This window comes from Lasiosphaeria miniovina, assembly GCF_030549165.1.
Source record: "Lasiosphaeria miniovina strain SMH2392-1A chromosome Unknown B0T26scaffold_7, whole genome shotgun sequence".
In the NCBI taxonomy this organism is placed as follows: domain Eukaryota; kingdom Fungi; phylum Ascomycota; class Sordariomycetes; order Sordariales; family Lasiosphaeriaceae; genus Lasiosphaeria; species Lasiosphaeria miniovina.
In genome coordinates, this window is record NW_026848226.1 from 4100759 (window position 1) to 4118268 (window position 17510).

Here is a 17510-nt window from a genome sequence, read left to right on the forward strand (position 1 = left end):
GTAAACAGTCGAGCTGAAGCACACTGACTGACCGACCGTCAGATCCACCCATGCATGCGAGTGCGAGGCAGGCGGCAGCCGCTCGGTCCCACAAACGCGGTCAAATAATCCGTAGGTGTCTAACCTTTTTAACCTTTTATTGTTTTTTGTTTTAAGATAGCTCCGCCAGCGCTACTTGCCGGCCCTGCCCGCGTCTAAAATGAAATCGGATGCCGAGAATGCCGTACTTGAAAGCTGACCGGTCCTCAGCAGAACCGGTCAGCTTTCAATACGTCTCTACCACTGCCAGATTTTGGGCAATCATTAACTAAAGCACGCACATCATTCATTTCATGCACATGCATTCAGGTTTGGCAATCAAGTCGAGATGCACGACTGCCTGCCCAAATACGGAATGCCCATCTAGATTGTCAGATTGGGCTGGGTTAGGTTAATTAGGTTACGAAAGTGATACGTCTAATTAAGACAGCTTTAACCCCATCCCCGGGTTTTGGGGCCCAACGCGCTCGTTGCAGAATCAACCCATAGATGTGGCGCATCAACAGACCAATCCCTGGAATACCTGTAGCTTTTGACAGAGTGACATTGACATTGGCATGGACTCTTCGTGCCGCAAGAGACGAATTGCGGCCGGTGGTAAGAAGTACTGTGGACCACCAACGACGCCCAGGTGGGACTGAGCCCCGGAGGATATTATCCGCTTATAACATCCTGTACTGCTAGGCCATTTCCTGCCGAGACGCAGGAGAAATCTCCTGCTCGATAAGCGCCTCGACAGCACCGGCTCCATCCGCCGGTGCATTTCCGCTCTCCTCTTTCCCAAAGCCTGGGGCTTATCACGGCAGCCGTCGTCGCAGTAGATGGTGACGTCGATGATGCTTTCTATCCGCTTGACCGCTGCAATACCTTGGTCTCTTGGTCAATGGAGCTCTTGATGTCCGCCGAATATCTCGATGGCGGTGCCGCCAATCCAACTCTTTCATTCCATTCAACGTGTCCTCAAAGAACCGCTAAGTTCGCTGGAGGTCATTGAGTAGATGATGCAAGTGTGCTGTTGCATCGCGCCAAGCATTCGAGAGCCTCCAGAGTTTGGCCGTGACTGAAATCGCAGCATCTGCAATTCCGATAAAGGTGCCGATGAATTCCATGATTCTCGCCAGTCTTCACTGCATGTCTGAGGAGAGAAATACCGGTCTATAGTGGCCGTGATTAGGGCTCCAAGGCAGAATGATTGTCTTAGTTTGAGGTCCAAAATCAGCTTTCGAGTCGAGCCCCGCTCAGAGGTTATCTTTGCAGATGTTTAACCAAAGCACATGGACGGAAATATTCTATTATCCACGGGCTGATACTGTTGGATTTGGACCCTAACGGCTTTTTAACTGGCAATATGCATTGTTTTGAATAGCAGATCCAAGCATTAAACAATGGACTCTAGCTTCGCCCCTAAGAAATATGGGGTACTGTTGGAAACTGTAATCGAGGGTGGGTGTAATTATGTAGACGAGGCCTTCGAGTGCAAGCAGCGACTGCCGACGCCGCTGCACTTTCCTTGTGGCCTATGTTCTATTTGAAACTTCATCGTGAGCCAAGGGCCATAACCCATCCTGGTTTTCAGTGCACAAACGACTGTCCGATATCATAATCCCGTGATATTCTAGTTGTGCTTATTTAGCCGGCAGCTTGTTCTCCTCCTAACTTGTACCTTCCGTCTTGGCTGGGCTCGATGGCGCCTTGTCTTCGGGGCTCGAAGCCCTCATCACCTCGGGCTGGGCCGGCCGTTCACTTAACGGGGTGCTGCCCACCACCTCCCAAGACGCGAGAAGGTCGTCGTGTCTTCACCATCCTCCAAGATTGTCGGTCCCGCCCCGCCAGCCATCGCCGCGATCCGGATCAGCGCTCACTGCAGTTCTAAAGCTTTCCGCATCTTCGTCGCATCCGCCGCGGCGACGAATACGTCAAAGACGTCGCCCGTCGTAACGGGATGACCAGGTACGGTTCTGATGTGTAGTCCTCACGTGAACGCTATTGGCAATGACCCGACAATGACCGTGGGCCCAAGGACTCCACCTCAAACTTCAAAGTCGTCAAAAACTTACCCCGGCGGCTTCAGCGACAGATCTCGGCTATGAAAGCGCAGAGGCTAGCGGCAGTAGGCCAGACGCCCTCAGATCTGGCCTTGACCGGAGACAATCCAACAGGAAAAGGCTATTTAACTATTTGAATAACTAAATAAAAGCATGGTAGCGCATACGCTGCGGGAGCAACCCCTTCGTGATGAGATCTCCGAGGAATTATATTCACGAAGCCCTAGCACATGGGGCTTGTCTATCACCTAACACCGGAGCCCAACAGAGTCAAAAAGTCGCGAACCCAGGACCGATTGAGGTCACAGGGCTGGCGAGACTGTTAGAAACCAATATGATAGGAACACGCGCGACACACCCAGAACTGGTCGATTCCGTAGAGCGCTAAAGGGCAACTATGGACCCGACGGCGGAACCGGGTTTATTGAAGTTGACGCCATGGGCGGCAAAGCTGAGGATATCTCCGGCAACGGCGGAACTCGCCATTGGCGACCCACGTCATCCCACCTCGCATTTTTAGATACAAGGTACAGCCAAGTGCGAGGCTGATTAATAACAATAATCTCCCCGCAAGTGACTTTGGTTTTAGCCTAGTCAGGATTTCGTTCCTATAGATACTATGGATTTGTAAGTAGATTACAAAGCGGCATCTCCGATGCCATCCTTGCCCCGGAGATTTAGCGTCGAGGTTCGGGGACTTTCGGGAAGACGCATCTGGGCGAGGATTGAATCACGGGTCTGTGTCTGTTGAAATGTCTAGATGTCAAGGCCACACTCCGACGAGAAGGTCGCAAGTATATAATGGAAAGTTCGCTGTGGCAAGAGAAGAAACAAATGTGGCAAAGAGAAGAAACAAACCAGAGTTTTACCTACAACTCCACCATTTATCTCCTACATGCGCATCAAAATGTTGATCTTCCTATGCGTGGGAGTGCTAGTGGCGTCTGCCTGGGCAGCTGCTATTAACTCATCCAGCTCCGCAAACTCGCTGAATTTCCTGTTTCCATCGAACCAGTCCCACGAAGCAAAGCCATTCACTATTTCTGTCAACCAAAAGTTCATCTGGGAGACGACGCAGAGGGCTCGTCTTTACCGGCCCTCGATAGCCCTACAAGAACCTCAGCAGCCGAATTGGGACGATGGCCCTCCGCCAGCGAAGATCAACGAGCTGGCCGAGTACTGGGCGCACAGCTACGACTGGTTCAAGATCCAAGACCAGATCAATGCCAACTTCTCCCACTACACCATCACAGTCCCAAGTTCCGACAAATACCCACACCCCCTGTCCCTGCACTTCATCCACGAGCACGCCAACGGACCGCCTAATGCGGCAATTCCGCTTCTTATTCTGCACGGCTGGCCCTCGACCAACCTCGAATGGTCCAAGGTCATCCATCCTCTCGCCAACCCCTCTGAAACCAACGCGCCGCGCTTCCACGTCGTCGCACCCGATCTGCCTGGCTTTGGCTTCAGTCCAGCAGCGACACACGCTGGCCTGGGTCCTCGCGCCATGGGCCAGGCATTCGATAGCCTGATGCACCAGCTAGGCTACCCAACCTACGCCTTGAGCAGCACGGACCTAGGCTGGGAGGTAGCCATGTGGATGGTGCACGACTTCCCGGCGTCTGTTGTGGCGCACGCGACCGACTTCTTCATGCCACCACCCAATGCGACCGATCTGGCACGCTTTGCGGCGAACCAGACCACGGCCGAGGAGAATGACTGGATTCTATCGCTGCAGGCGTTTCAGGCAGACAACTCGGGCTATTCCCTCGTGCACGGCACCCGCCCGCTTGCGCTCGCTCTCGCCATGACTGACAGCCCGGTTGGCTTTGCCGGGTGGGTGCTGCAACTTCTTGGCGTGGCAAGTGATGGGTATAATTATACCTTTGAGGAGATCATCACCATGTCTATCACCTTGTGGATACAGGGGACGTATGGGAACTTGAGGACCTACAAGGAATTCACGAAGGTATTCCTCTCTCTTTATTCACGTAACTGCGTTTCGTTCTGCTCCACTCAACCTCTTGTGTCTCTAACACCCCTATACTCGCTCTTGTAGTAGGAGCAGCCCCCACGATGACACAAAAAGATTGCTGACTTTCTAATAACAACAGCCCGGGGCTATGGATTTTCCCACCACATCGGTTCCGACCGGCGTGTCGCAGTGGGCAAATCCTAATGGCGAATACCCCAACATGAAACGATTCCCCATCGCAGTATGACCTTCCTCTCCATCTCCTTCCTGAGAATAGTATGTACTCGTGATTCTCTAACGCCACCGTTACTGTCTAGCCCCGAGATTGGATCGAACGGACGGCAAACGTTACGTATTTCTCTCGACACGAGTTTGGGGGACACTTTCCCGCTCAGAGCCAGCCGCAGCTCTGGTTACAAGACGTCCGGGCTTTCTTCTCGGGCCTACCTGATTTGTCCTTGGGATTGACCGGCGATAGTTAGTGGTTGCGCTATAGAGAATTGCTCCAAACTAGCGGCTGAAGCTCCCTGTATTGCGAAGCTTTCTGGTAGTAACTTCCGCCAGAAAATTCAGCATTCATAAGCCGGATAAGAGGGCTAAGGATAAGCATACTCTAGGAGTAGACACGCACAGAAACCGGTCAAGCCTGCCCTGTTATATATTCCGGTTCTGATCTTGTTTTGGCGGTGGCTACACATTCTCGTCAGTTCAGGCTAAATACATGCACACGCGCAAACATACACACACGTCGTTCCATATTTGTGATCACTCCTGCAAACTAATCTCGTCACACGGACCTCTAGAACCTTCTAGAGGGCCTGCCTTAGACCTATATTAAGGCCTGTTCTTTCTCTTGGATAGATTTCCTTCCCAGCAAGCAACGCACCCACCACTCTTTATACTGTAGTTGCTTTATAATACAACTCCTCTCAGTCTTCTTCAACACCTTCTGTTGCCCCCAAAGACCCTGACTTCAGGGCAGAGTCCCCTGCAGCCTACGAGGCAGACTGCTGAGCAGAGTCCTCACAGTCTAAGTGGCAGGCGTGTAGCAGAGCCCTAGAGATCTGTGACAGTCAGCTTACCCCTCTCAGAGCTCTACATTGAGTACTGTTCTACTGGACTATAGGGCACAGTTCCCTACTGTCTACCCTGCAGAACCGGTTGATCTAGAGTGCTAAAACTTAAGGCTGCGTGCCCGCCAAAAGCAGTAGTCTAGACCGCGGTATATATTATCTGTGCGAGGCACAGGCCAAGCCTGGCTCAGCTGGGTCCACCAGTTGGCCTTGCGTATCCACCCTATCCGCACCACATATATTTCCCGCCCACAGGCGGATAGCGTTAGGTTCCTCAAGCCATTCATCATCTTTCTGCATAGCTGCACCCTCGCATGTTATGACGCCCTTTTGCCTCCGCAATTGATGCTATTCGCAACTCTTGTGTATCATTCTAATCGCCCTTGAACGCGCTTTGCAACGCATCTATTTTGATTACAAAAATAGGCATTGCGCGTAGGCTGGACTCCCTACAACACAGGCACGTCGGCCGACCGGCCCCGCCTAGGGAAAAAGTGCCCCGCCACGACAATCAACGGCCCTGAACGTCTAGATCAACGGCTCACAACCACTTCGCTGACAGCCCTGTCTACCCGAAAATAACATCACAGACGACCTCTTTCCATCAGGAATAGCACCTGGAAGTCATCACAATATCTATTAGCGCGAGAGAACTCATCTCGAATATCCCCCAGCTTAAGGGATTATCGTCTGGAAGCAACAACTTGTCTATGCGCTCACCGCATTACGCCTTGACAAGTACATCAAGACCTCAGTCAAAGAGCCTGTGATGCACGAAAAGTGTAAATAGCTTCATTTCGTAGAGCGCTGGTGGGAGCCCCACTAATTGCGTTTGGCGCTAGCTGGACGCATCGGGTTAGACTCGCCCTCGCGCACGGGCCATACTGGCACGTGACACTAGCGAGGTCCAGGGTTTCCAACCTTTGGGAAATGCCCCCGCCCACCAAGCTTAGAAGAATCATCACCTTTTACTGTGACGGCGCCAGCCTGCAGCACTCACTACCACTGCGCTAGAACCCCCAAAAGGATGCCAGAATTGCAAGTTGACAACTTGCAACCTGTAGTAAGCTATATAGTACTGCTACGGCCATTGCGCGCCGTGACATTTACACCTTTTTTGCATCCCTCTCGATATTACCGCTTCAGGGTGGCTCCATTCCTATTATTCCTTGCAAAGTCATGCCCGACCTACCCTCAACGATCATACCGCTTCATGCGATTCTCGCTTCGATCAACTATTCCGCAATGCACCGCCGCCTCCTTTCGCTCACTACGATATTATTGCCCGCGCCTGTCACCAAGCAGGAATCGATCTTAAAGGACCAAAGAAGGATCATTGTTACGATCCTGGTTCAGGCTGCACGGAGCCTCCCGCTATTGGCTGGCGCAAGGAAGCGGGGCAGTTCCCCGCTCCACGGGAGTGCAGCCAATAGCGAGGCGGTCAGCGCGATCAGTATGATCAGGGCGATCAGTGGGAACTGATCGCACTGAGCACACTGACCGCACTGATCACCTAGGACCAACGCTCTGATTGGTCCGCCTTAGATAGATATATACGACGACCGTAGCCACGGTCTTAGATAGTTCTTGCTTGGTTCTCCAAGCAAGCAATACACATTCACTGCACTCATACACTTTGAGTGGCATTCCGATTTGACTGTATTACCCGTGCGATAGGAGCTTGCCCTTTGTTCTATCTTCATAATTACCAACCCCAGCATTCTGTGGAGCCCGTGATCCCTTACAGACAGACGACTCTAACAGTCGAGTGGTTTGTAATATAGGGACTCCAGAGAGGACAGTGGGTTCAGGGGTCTTTGCTGTGTCTTGCTGAATCTCTGGGTGATTTAGGGCTTCTTGCCTATTAATAGGCCAATTTCCCGTCGTCCGGAATCATGATTTGATGGCTCTTCCTGTCGGGGTTTCTAGCTTTGAAGCTAGAAATCCAGTTTTTCCCTATATGGTCTTTTGCCCCGCTTCTTGAAGCAATGTTAGATACTGTTGAGTAACTCGGAGCAAAGCCGAGTCTTTCTTGCTTGACGATCCACTTAATGAGCCGCTTTTCTTGAGGCTCTGTGAGCCTGCGTTGTGTTTGGAGGACCTCTTCTTTGGGGGGGACTCTGTTGAGTCGTCGGTTCAACGTTGTATAAGGAACTCCATGCTTTTGAGCCGATTAACGAATAGAAAGCTTATTATCTATGACGTCTAGGTACGCACTGACCATATTATCGTCACTTTGTTCAGACATTGTGGTAGTACAAGACGCAATTCATACTCAAAAGTAGGGGAGAAGAATATCAAGAAGCTAATTTGGAGTTAATTTGGAGTTACTTTGCGATAATGTAGCGAAAAAATTAGGGCTTCTGGGTTGACAGATCTATACTGAGATTAAACTACATGCAATTACATAACTAGTTCAATTGTCTACTTGCGAATAGCTTCACAATTGAGTACGTTATTATTGTTCAAAAAGGGAATGTTTTGGTGTAAAAGGGTGATCCACTGCTAGGGTGATCTGTTGGGGGGTGGGGTATGGAACTACATGTGGTGGATATTTTCTCTGGCTACTACTGGGTCAGATTTTTTCAGGATAAAGACCAAGCCTTCACGCAGTTGAAGCAGTGGATTGAATGGGTTCAACTATAGACAGGAAGAAAGATCAAAGTCCTAGGACTTGACGGCGGAGGTGAATTCGGCCAGGTAACAATATTTGGGTACCAGAGCGAACTCAATAAGTGGGCATAAGGAAAAGGGATCGAGGTTTATACTACACCACCTCATACGCCTTGGATGAACGGAAGCCCCGAACGAGCCGGCAGGGAGATTATGATACGAGCTCGTACTATTATGATTGAATGCGGCATTCCAAAGCACCTCTGACCTTTCGTCGTTGACATATTTATCAAAATCCTCAACTTGCTTCCAACATCGCGGAATCCTGACTACAAGAGCCCTCAACAGGTAGTAGAAGAGGCCCTGAATATGCCTCAGGACCTTCGAAAACCGAACATCAAGTACCTTCGGTCATACTACTGCATCGCATACTACTACGTTAAACCGGCTTACCGTCAGGCAGCGGATAAATTTGCCCCGCGAGCGAGAAAAGAAAGACTCATAGGCTACGGTGACCTGAGTGGAAGAATCTACCAAATCTACGACTCCGAGCTCAAAAAGATCATTCGAGCCGGCTCAGTCGGGTTCAACGAAGACCCCACACCTTCCAAGCGCGACGGCGATGTGGAAGAGCCTGAATATGAAGTTGAATTCGATGACGCCTCTGTCGTAGAGATTGAAGAAGCGTAGAGCATGAAGGTCATTACCAAATTACAACTACAGCCTGATAAACCTGCACAAGGACCTCCGAAGCATTCCGACCGAGAGATGAAGACCCCCGACCCTCCGAACCACCCGACCGAAGACCCGAACCTTCCTACGCCTGGCCCTACTCCGGCACCCTCCACACATAATACAGGCACACAGGGAGCAGCGCTGGCATCAATTCAATCAGGCCAAATATGAAGCCTTATTTAACTGTATTTGAGGCCCGGAGTGGTGTATTTATCTGTGTGTAGGGCTCTCTCTGATTGGGTGGGTTTTATTTGACTTAATTGACGGAATTTGCCGCTCGACCAAAAAAACAAGGAAATCGAGCCCCGAATAGCACCCTAAGACCGGAAAAAAGCCCTCGACCTTCAGGACCTTTATTTCGTCGCCCAATTCTTCGTGCACATGAGGTAATTCAGGGTTTCGTCGAGCATACCATGCCTCTGAGTCCCAAGGATCAGTTTTCCCTGGCTGAATGCCCTCTCGCACTCTGTTGACATAGACGGTATTGACAACAAGTCAAAAGCCATCTTTGACAACCGGGGCCAACGCTCTCTTCTTTCCTTCCACCAAGCCAGTATGTCATCCACCCGCCTGACACTTTCGTAAAGGTATTCAGCTACTTCGTTCTTCAGGTTGGGGTCATCAGGGTCATCATGGTAGTCGTGGGTGATAAGATGACTCCCTCGACCTTCGTGAGGCGTACGAACCGGCACTGGGAGAGGGATGCCGGCGTACTCGGCCTCGTAGAGATCCCGGAATGCCCTCATCGCTTCTTCAGCCCGGTCGCTGCCCAGGAACTGGTTGACCCACTTCTCCTTGTGCCCTGGGTGTAGTATCATAGCCGACCAGTATGCTGGGCTCTCCTCCATCAATCTAACGTATTCTCTGAGCTTCTGAATGGCCAGGCCAACGCTTGTTCGAAGAAAGGATAAATGATCGTCGTCAAGATCAGGTGGTGACGGCGGCGGGGAGTGTAGTGGTTCGTCTGGTAGGTCTTCAACAAGGTCGGCAACAAGGTCGAGGGAGGGCGGCCTGATCTGGCCGGTCGGCAGGCGCCGGGGTAGGTCGATGACCGAGCCGTCGAACCGGGTAGGAAGACGACGGTTACGCTGCGACCGTTGTGATGCTTCCCCGGTAAACAAGACGCCGTTGTCATCGTCGTCGTCTATACCGAATGATCGAGGCTGTTGGCTTGCGACCGTGATCTCTGGATGGGTGTGTACCGGGCCACCGGTAAAATCGGTGACGGCTTCAAGGTTCGGGTGTAGGGTTCGAAGGCGATCCTCAAGCAGATCGATTAGCCACTCCTGCGTAGCGAGGACTTCAGGAAAGGTAGCCGCGCGCCCTTCAAACCACTTCGTGATCTTTTTGAAGGGTTTAAGAATAGACAAAACAATGGAAAGCAGGTGCCAGTCACTTGGTTGTAGCAGGTCGGCGGCGGGCATGCGCTTTTGAGGGTCCTTCTCGGTCAGATTTTTATGGCACCAGTAATCCACTTGGCTCTGTAAACGCACTGCGCGTTCGATCATGAAGAAAACAGAATTCCAACGCGTAGAATTATCGCCACAAAGCTGTAAACCTTCGACTGACCTGTCAAATATAGCCGCGCCGAATTCCTGCGCATCTCCCTCGCCGATCTGATTGCGCGCGACCTGTAGAAAGGATTCCCGGCGTTGTGGTGACCTCCGAATGAAGTGGACGACGTTGTGGAGTTTTCCAACAGGCCCTCTCTTTCGCCATATCTTCAACAACGCTTCTTCCTGCTCGGGCGGTAACTGGCCGACGAAGTCATCGTCAAAGGTTCTTTCGAGGTTAGTCGACTTGCCGAGAATGAAGGCCTGCGCTGCTAGGTTGAGGATGTGGCCGAAGCAGCGCACACGACGCTTTGTGCCTAAGGAATCCCGGGAAAACCGGTCAAGGCCAGGAATTAGCGACTCCAAGGTAAATTTTACTGCCCAGTTGTTCGAATCCACGTTGTCACACTGAAAATAACCGACGCTCTTAGCGAAGCCGTAGTCGTTAACTAGCCGAGAGATGTAGAGAGCCTGGTTCTCGCCGCTGTGAGAGCCTCGAAGGTGGGGCATTCCAAGCAGGTCTTGTTGTATGGCGCCGTCAACATCAGTGTAATGTACGAAGACCGCTAGGTAGGAAACTGTCGCGTTGGAAGTCCAAATATCGAACGAGAGATGCTTCTTGTATGGCGATGCGGCTAACCTCTCACGTAGGGCCTGTTGTTCAGCCTCAAACCTCTTTCGAATATGCTCTCGAATGGTATTGTGCGAGGAAGGAATCAGGGTAGCTGTCTTCTCGGCATTCAGGTCCATACAAAAATCCCGAAATCCCTTATGCTCAACGATGCTGAAAGGCAGGTTCGAGCCGACGACTAGATCGACGAGCTTTTCTTCCAAAGAGAGCTTGTGAGGCAGTAAAACAACCCTCGCGCGCTTTGTATTGACAACTTGAAGCGTGCCTTGCCTTTTTCCGGGCCTATTCATACCAGTAGACGATGACTTGGGTGCGAATGTTGCGTGCTCTTTTTCCAGATGTATAATCGCCGAGCTTGTTGAATCCGCCTTGAACAGGCTCTCGCAATAGTGGCATGCCCAGAAATATTCTCCCTCGATGATAGCGTTGTTGATGATCTGGGCGACCCAGTAGCCGTGATCACGAATCCACGATGTCCTTTTTGGTGTTTTTCCCGCCCACTTTTCCGGTATAAAGGACCCTCTTGGTATTTTTATCTTCGGCCAATCCTTGACTGGAACCCCGGAAAGATCTTTGACATCTACTCCTTCTTCATGGAGCGCATCGTGCTGTCTCGATAGTCGTGATAGCTTCGGAGGAAGGGAGGGAGGAAGATTTCCGGCGGTAGGGAGGCTTGTCGAGAGGGTCGCGACATCAACGGTGGAGGCAGGCATTTTGTCGAGGACTCGGGAGCCAAGGAAGTAGGGAAATCGCTGCAAGAAGGTAGGATTCGGTAGGATTCGGCAGTTTGTTTACAACGGTTGGCGATAGTTGCATTGTAGCGGCACGGCGGCACTCGAATTCAGGGCATTCGAGGATTTTCCCGGGGCCAGAAAATGCAGGGTTGGCCTTGGTCAGGGACTGCCCTGGCGCCAGGAAAACCCGGAAAATTGGGCCTAAAAATGGCCTAACCAATGGAAATATTTGCAAATACGCCAAATAACCGGGCCCTCAATTTGGCCTGTATTTGACCTCAAAAATGGCTTATTTATTTGCAAATACGGATTTCCTTATTTAATTGAATTGAATATATTTGGATTGGTGCCAGCGCTGACAGGGAGAGAAGCAAGTCAGGTTTGACGATGAGGAAGAGGACGACCCTTTCTATGAAGCGGAGGAAGAACCTTTCTTTGAAGAAGTTGAGCTGGAAGCTATTCACGAAGAGGACCCGATTCCTGGATCACATCCTCTGGCAGAAAGTACAACAAAGTTAGGGAAAATGAAGGTTGTAGAAGACCCGCTAAAAGAGAAGCCAAGAAGACACTGGGATTGACCTGTTGAGCTCAAGGAAACACGTCTACGGGAGAGGAAAAATAACCCTATATACCTCTATCACGAAGTCCCCGAGGTTATCGAAGAAATCATCATGGTCACAGTCATAGTCGAGAAAGCCGCTCACGATTAAGCCATAATAAACAGGCCCTCGGTGCCAAAGGATTACAGTGAGGCGAGGAAGCTACCAGACTTCGAAAAGAGGTGGCTACCCGCTATAATCAAGCAGGTCGAGAGCCTCAAAGACATGAAAGTCTTCAAGCTCGTAAAGAGACCAGCGAATGTCTCAATTCTACCGGGAAAATGGGTCTTTGACGAGAAGCTCAACACTAAGGACTAAGAATAGCTCGCTAGGGCACAATGGGTTGTATGCGGGAACTTCGAAATAGGCAGCTGGAGCGTTGAAGTGATCTACGCAGCGGTCGCGAATGGAGTCAGCGTGAGAAATTTTTTGGTCTTTGTTGCAGTCAAGGACCTAGATTTTACTTTGACTTCCTTTTAACCTAGGTTGGAGTTAATAGTCCAGGAAGTCGCCTGCTCGCCCCACTCAATAATATCACACAGCTGCGGCGGCCCTTTCGTCTTTCTCAACCCGAATTCAGAGCTCGCTTCAGAAAGGGTCCCATCGTTGCCTGCCTGCCTGCCCCACAACCACAGTGTTCACAGTCGCTTTCGCCAACCAAGACTCTGTCGTCGCAACACCCGCATCGTCTCTCGCGCGCTTTCCCTTACATACTCCACACGGCTTCGCTCCCAGCGCAGCAGCACCGCATCGACCCTCCGCAACACACTCCCATCTCTGGGGTCTTCCCCCAGGCGAAGCATGTCGTGGGCTAGCTCGATCCTCAAAAACTCGGCCATGCTCGACACCTCATCACTCCCGCCATCAACATCCCCATCACCTCCTTCGCCGCGCACAAGCTCCAGCGCGACGCGCAGCAGATCCTTCCTGGCAGGCCTGCTCAGCACGACCGCCTTCAGCCGCGCCCACGGGACATGATACGGCGCGCCGCCGTCACGCTGCACCAACTCATCGACCAGCGCGCGCACCTGCGCAACGAACGCGCGAATGTCCGCGTCACGCTCCGTCGCCTGCACGGCCTCGGGCTTGCGGTCGAAGTCGTGCCGGTCGTCCGTCGGCGAGCGCAGCATCTCGGCGCGGATCAGCAGCGTGTCGGGCAGCGACGCCGGTGCACGCTGCAGATCCTCTTGCCACGTGGACGAGCCGCGAAGTGCGTTGATTCGCGCGACAATGTGTTGTAGGATTCCAGAGCCCACAGAGTCCCATTCTGGATGGTGGTTTCGGCTCGTGAAGGAGACCGAGAGTTGCTTGACTAGCGCCGCGACGACGTCGAGCGATGTGTCGTTCTGCTGCTGCTGCTGCTGCTGCTGCTGCTGCGGGCCGAAGATGGGCGAGGACGGATTTGGTGATGATGGCGTGTAGAAGACAGCGGCCTCGGCGAGCGCCAGCAAGAAGCTGCGGACCATGTCCAGCGTCGTGTCCGACGTGGCGTCTTGAGTGGCCCAGTCCTTCGGGCGCCACCGCAAGGCGTTAACCATGCGGTTCAGGCCGAGCTTGTCGAACGCCGCCACCCCAGAATTCCCCCAGCAGGCCAGCCAGTGCCTGCCGGGCTTGGACAGGGCCAGCGGCGCGTTGTCGGCGACGGCGCGGTTGACGGCGGCCAGCCACGGCGGCGGCGCCAGGTTCGCCATGACGAGCTGCTCGAGCGCGGCAAAGTGCGTCGCCGGCATTTCGGGCACCGTCATCGACAGCTCGGCCGGGTCGGCGGGGACGGCCGGCAACTTGTCCAAGGCGCCTGCGGGGACGGCAAAGCCGTGCTTGGCCACGAACAGCGCCATCCACCGCTTGTTGTTCGCTGCGGACCCCTCAAGCATCTTGGCGTAGAGCTGCGTGGCCGGCTTGCCCTTCCACGGGGCGAAAGTGCGCTGCCGCCGGCTGGCCCTCCACAGCAGGCTCCACATGGGCCGGTGCTCGGACACGGGGGACAACTTCGAAATCTCGGGGAGGTCGGCGGCGGGGTCGGCAGCGGCCTGCGCCCAGTCGGACTCCGTCATGGCCTGGCGCTCGTCGAGCGACGCGGCGATGGGCACGGCGTGCTCCTCGAGCGCGGCCGCGATTGTGCGCCGGAACGGGTCCGAGCCGCAGCTGTTGAAGGCCTCGACCAGGCTCCCGGCCACGGCGAGCTTGATGTCGACGTGTTTGGCGCGCTGCAGGATGTTCGACAGCACCGCGCACGCCGTGTCGTTGTCGACGAAGCGAGAGCCGTAGCCGTTCAGCACCTGGGCTAGCATTTTGACCGTCGTGACCTTGACAAAGGGTGCCTGGGGCTGGCTGGGGGCAGCAGCAGCAGCAGCCGCAGCCGCAGCCGTAGCCGCAGCATCTGTAGGCGGCGAGGGGTCCGGAGCTGGGCTGCGGTTTGCCTGTAGCCGCATGCGCTCGATCATGGCCGCCGCCATGTCCTCGAGAAACGCCTTGGCCTCGGAAGTCGACAGGCGCGAGAAGAAGCCAGCGCTGAACAGCTTGCGGTGCCAGGCACTGTCATTGGCCCTATCCAGAACAACGCTGCGGATCAGGGGACACGCAAGCGCCGGCCGGTCGCTGTGCGACAGCAGACTGATGAGCTCCATGGCGATGCTGGGGTCCGCCTTGTCGCCGTCGGCCACCAGCCGCTGCAACCCCGACGAGGCCAGGCGGGAAAGCAGCTGGGCAGGGACCCTCGAGACCAAGCCCCCGAGAAAGCGAATCGGGGTGTGCGGCGTCCAGCGTTCGGACTGAGCCGCGGCTGACAGCCCCTTCTTCTCGAGAAACTCGTCAGCCAGGAAGAGCGCCGGGAACCGCGCGTCATCTGCGCTCGGGTATGGCGTCAGCAGCAGAGTCCTGTCGAGCCCGAACACGCTGTTGAGAGCTAGCACAGCGGCCGCTACGTAGGCGTCGTCGATCGCGCCCGTCGTGCGACTCTCCCAAGGGACCAGCCGCCAAATACTCGCTGGCTTCTGGCGACAGGCCACGCTCTTCTTGAGCGGGTAGAAGCGCGAGCCGTTCGCGCCCTGGAAGCCGTCTCCCCGGTCCGTGTATTCACTACTTGTGAAAATCAGCGAGTCAATACACGCCGGTGGCAAGTCCCGCCGCTCGGGTCCTCCGTACGCGCTCGCCTCGTTCGGGTCCGGGTTCCACTCGGTTGGGCCCCTGGCATCGTCGGGCTGCGGGAACTCCGGCCAGGCCGCCGGCGGCACAGCGCACATCGGCAGGCGCACGACGGAGGTGCCCGCGCCGCCCGTGAACAAGGCCTCGCGCCAGAACCTGACAGCCTCGTCCGCGTTCATCCTGTCGCCCGTCAGCGCGCGCATCGCGTGCTGCCACGCGCGCAATACGCGGGCGTCGCGCGCAGCCGGCCCCTCGTCGTGCCCGTTGACGTACAGCTCGAAGCACGCTTTGAAGTCCTCGACAAAGCCTCCGATGGCTTCCGCCGTCTCCCTGTCCTCTGCGGCGGGCGGCGCGCGCAGCATGGTCTCGGGCGCGGCGAAGATGACCGCCTCGGCGCGCGAAACAACGTACGGCAGCCTGTGGCGGTGGTCCGCGAACGTGAACCTGCACAGCGACTGTGTCGGCAGCCCCCTGGGCCACGGCGCGGGCAGCGTGAGCACGGCGGGGCGTCTCGCGGCGCGCGCCTGGCGGTAGATATCGTCGCGCGCGCGGGCGAGGTCGTCGAGGAACCGCCACGCGGGCGCGCCGAGGCCGGCCAGCGGCTTGTCGAACCGGAGCAGGCCACGCTTCTCGCCGAAACCCAACCGCGCGTGCTCCTCGCGCAGCGCAAACGTCTCGGCCGCGACCAGCATGCGCAGCGTCGGCGCCCAGACCAGCTCGTACACGGCGTCGTCCGACAGGCCGCGGTGCGATTGCAGGGCGTTGGCGTGCTCGAGGCGGCGCTCCACCACGTCTGAGATCAGCGGCACGAGTGCAGCCCAGTGCGCAGGCGTAGCGCTGGGTTCGCGCAGCGCGGCGGCCGCCGTGTCGAGCAGGTGCAGGATGATCGTGTGCGCCGTGGCGATGTCGTCCGCCACGGCGGCGAGTGGTTTGGTGCACTTGCGCGGCTCGGCAGAGATGCCGCAGAGCAGGTCGACGCCCTCGCGCGTCCGCACCGTGCTCGCCTGGTACAGCGCCGTCACTGTCTGCGGATCCTTGTCGAAGCGCCGCGCCCAGACGAGGGTTTTACGGTAGAGCTCGAGCGAGCCGTGCGCGATGGCCAGGAAGAGGGCGGACTGCGCCCAGAAGAAGCGCCCGGACCAGTCGCGGTTGCTGTTGGCTTTTGCCGTTCGCGCCTTGACGAGGCTCTCGACGTGGGACTCCCAGCTGCCGTTCGAGGCGTCTTCGTGCCCGGATGCCCTGACGAGGAAGGCACGCAGGATTGGGACGTCGCCTTGGGACGGGGTGTCGGGGTCGGCGGCCTGCGAGAGGATGGACCGGCGCCCTGAAGCCTGGAGGAACGTCTGGAGTGGCTGCGCTTCAATGAGCAGATCCAGGAACGCGAGCGCCTGCTTGTAGGCTATCATGGTGAAGAGTTTGTTGGAGAGCTGGAGTTTGAGGGTTTCCAGCCCCTGCTTGTTGGAGTCGGTGGGCGAAGCGATGTCGACGCCCGTCTGGACTCGGAACAACAAGCACAAGAGCTCGGCTCTGCGGTGGCAGTCGGGCTTGGTCTTCGCCACGAAGTCGGCCAGTTTGTCGATTGTGACAGCACTGGGTGCGAGTTTCAGCAGCGTCTGCATCACGAGAGAGGCGTGCTGGCGTCGGGGCTCGCTAGTCGAGTAGCTCCACCATTCGGCTACAAGCCGCATCATTGCAGTCGGCTCGACCACCAGCCGAGGCCATCGCTCGAAGCAGCGGAGGACCAAGTCCCAGGCGCGGCTGTTGAGCTCGCCTGATCCCGTCTTCTTCCGCAGGTTTCGCAGTAGCGGGAGCACGAGATCAGACACGAACTCTCTTGCGTCAATCTTGAGGTCGACGGCGTCAAACTCGAGAATCCGCTCCAGCGCAGTAAGCGTGAACCTCCTGTTCCGAGCAACAGCGGGCTTGAGCAAAGCCATATCCAGGTCCAGACGGCCGGCAGGGCCCGAGGCGGGCTTTGGCGAGAAGCAGGCATCGAGCTGTTGCTGCTGGAACACTTGGGCGTGTGCGTCGAGGCAGCTGCGGGCGTCCTTTGCCGAGAAGCCGTCGTCGTCGATATAGTCTAAGCACACGTCGGGCGAGCAGGCCCTGACGAAGCGCATGTACGACTTTTGGAGGGGTCTTGGGTCGGCAGTGGCCTCAGCCTCATTGGTAGGGTTGGGGTGGTAGAGCAACTTGAATAGCTCCGACAGGCCCTCTTCCCTCTGCGTCCTAGCCCCAGAAGCGCCGCACGTGCGCCCCAGAGCGCGACACAGGGCATCAACGTGGGTGACGCTGAACTCGCGCATGAGGGCGGCAATACCAGACGCGCCCCCGAGGGCAGTCCATGTGGGCTTGAAGTGTGTTTC

The 17510-nt window shown here is 55.4% G+C and overlaps 2 protein-coding genes across 2 annotated transcripts; both read left to right on the forward strand.

The window, feature by feature from the left end:
* Positions 1-2991: 2991 nt before the first annotated feature.
* On the forward strand, positions 2992-4544 carry B0T26DRAFT_655132 (Alpha/Beta hydrolase protein; the record flags this gene model as incomplete). Its single annotated transcript, XM_060438601.1, has 3 exons — positions 2992-4056; positions 4202-4303; positions 4380-4544. The coding sequence occupies 3 exons, from the start codon at positions 2992-2994 to the stop codon at positions 4542-4544; spliced, it is 1332 nt and encodes a 443-aa protein (XP_060292204.1).
* Positions 4545-8045: 3501 nt separating this feature from the next.
* B0T26DRAFT_607342 (uncharacterized protein) lies at positions 8046-8354 on the forward strand (the record flags this gene model as incomplete). The annotated part of the gene is made up of 1 exon (XM_060435838.1): positions 8046-8354. A coding segment is annotated over one exon (309 nt), but the record flags the coding sequence as incomplete, so codon positions are not given.
* Between the last annotated feature and the right edge of the window lie 9156 nt (positions 8355-17510).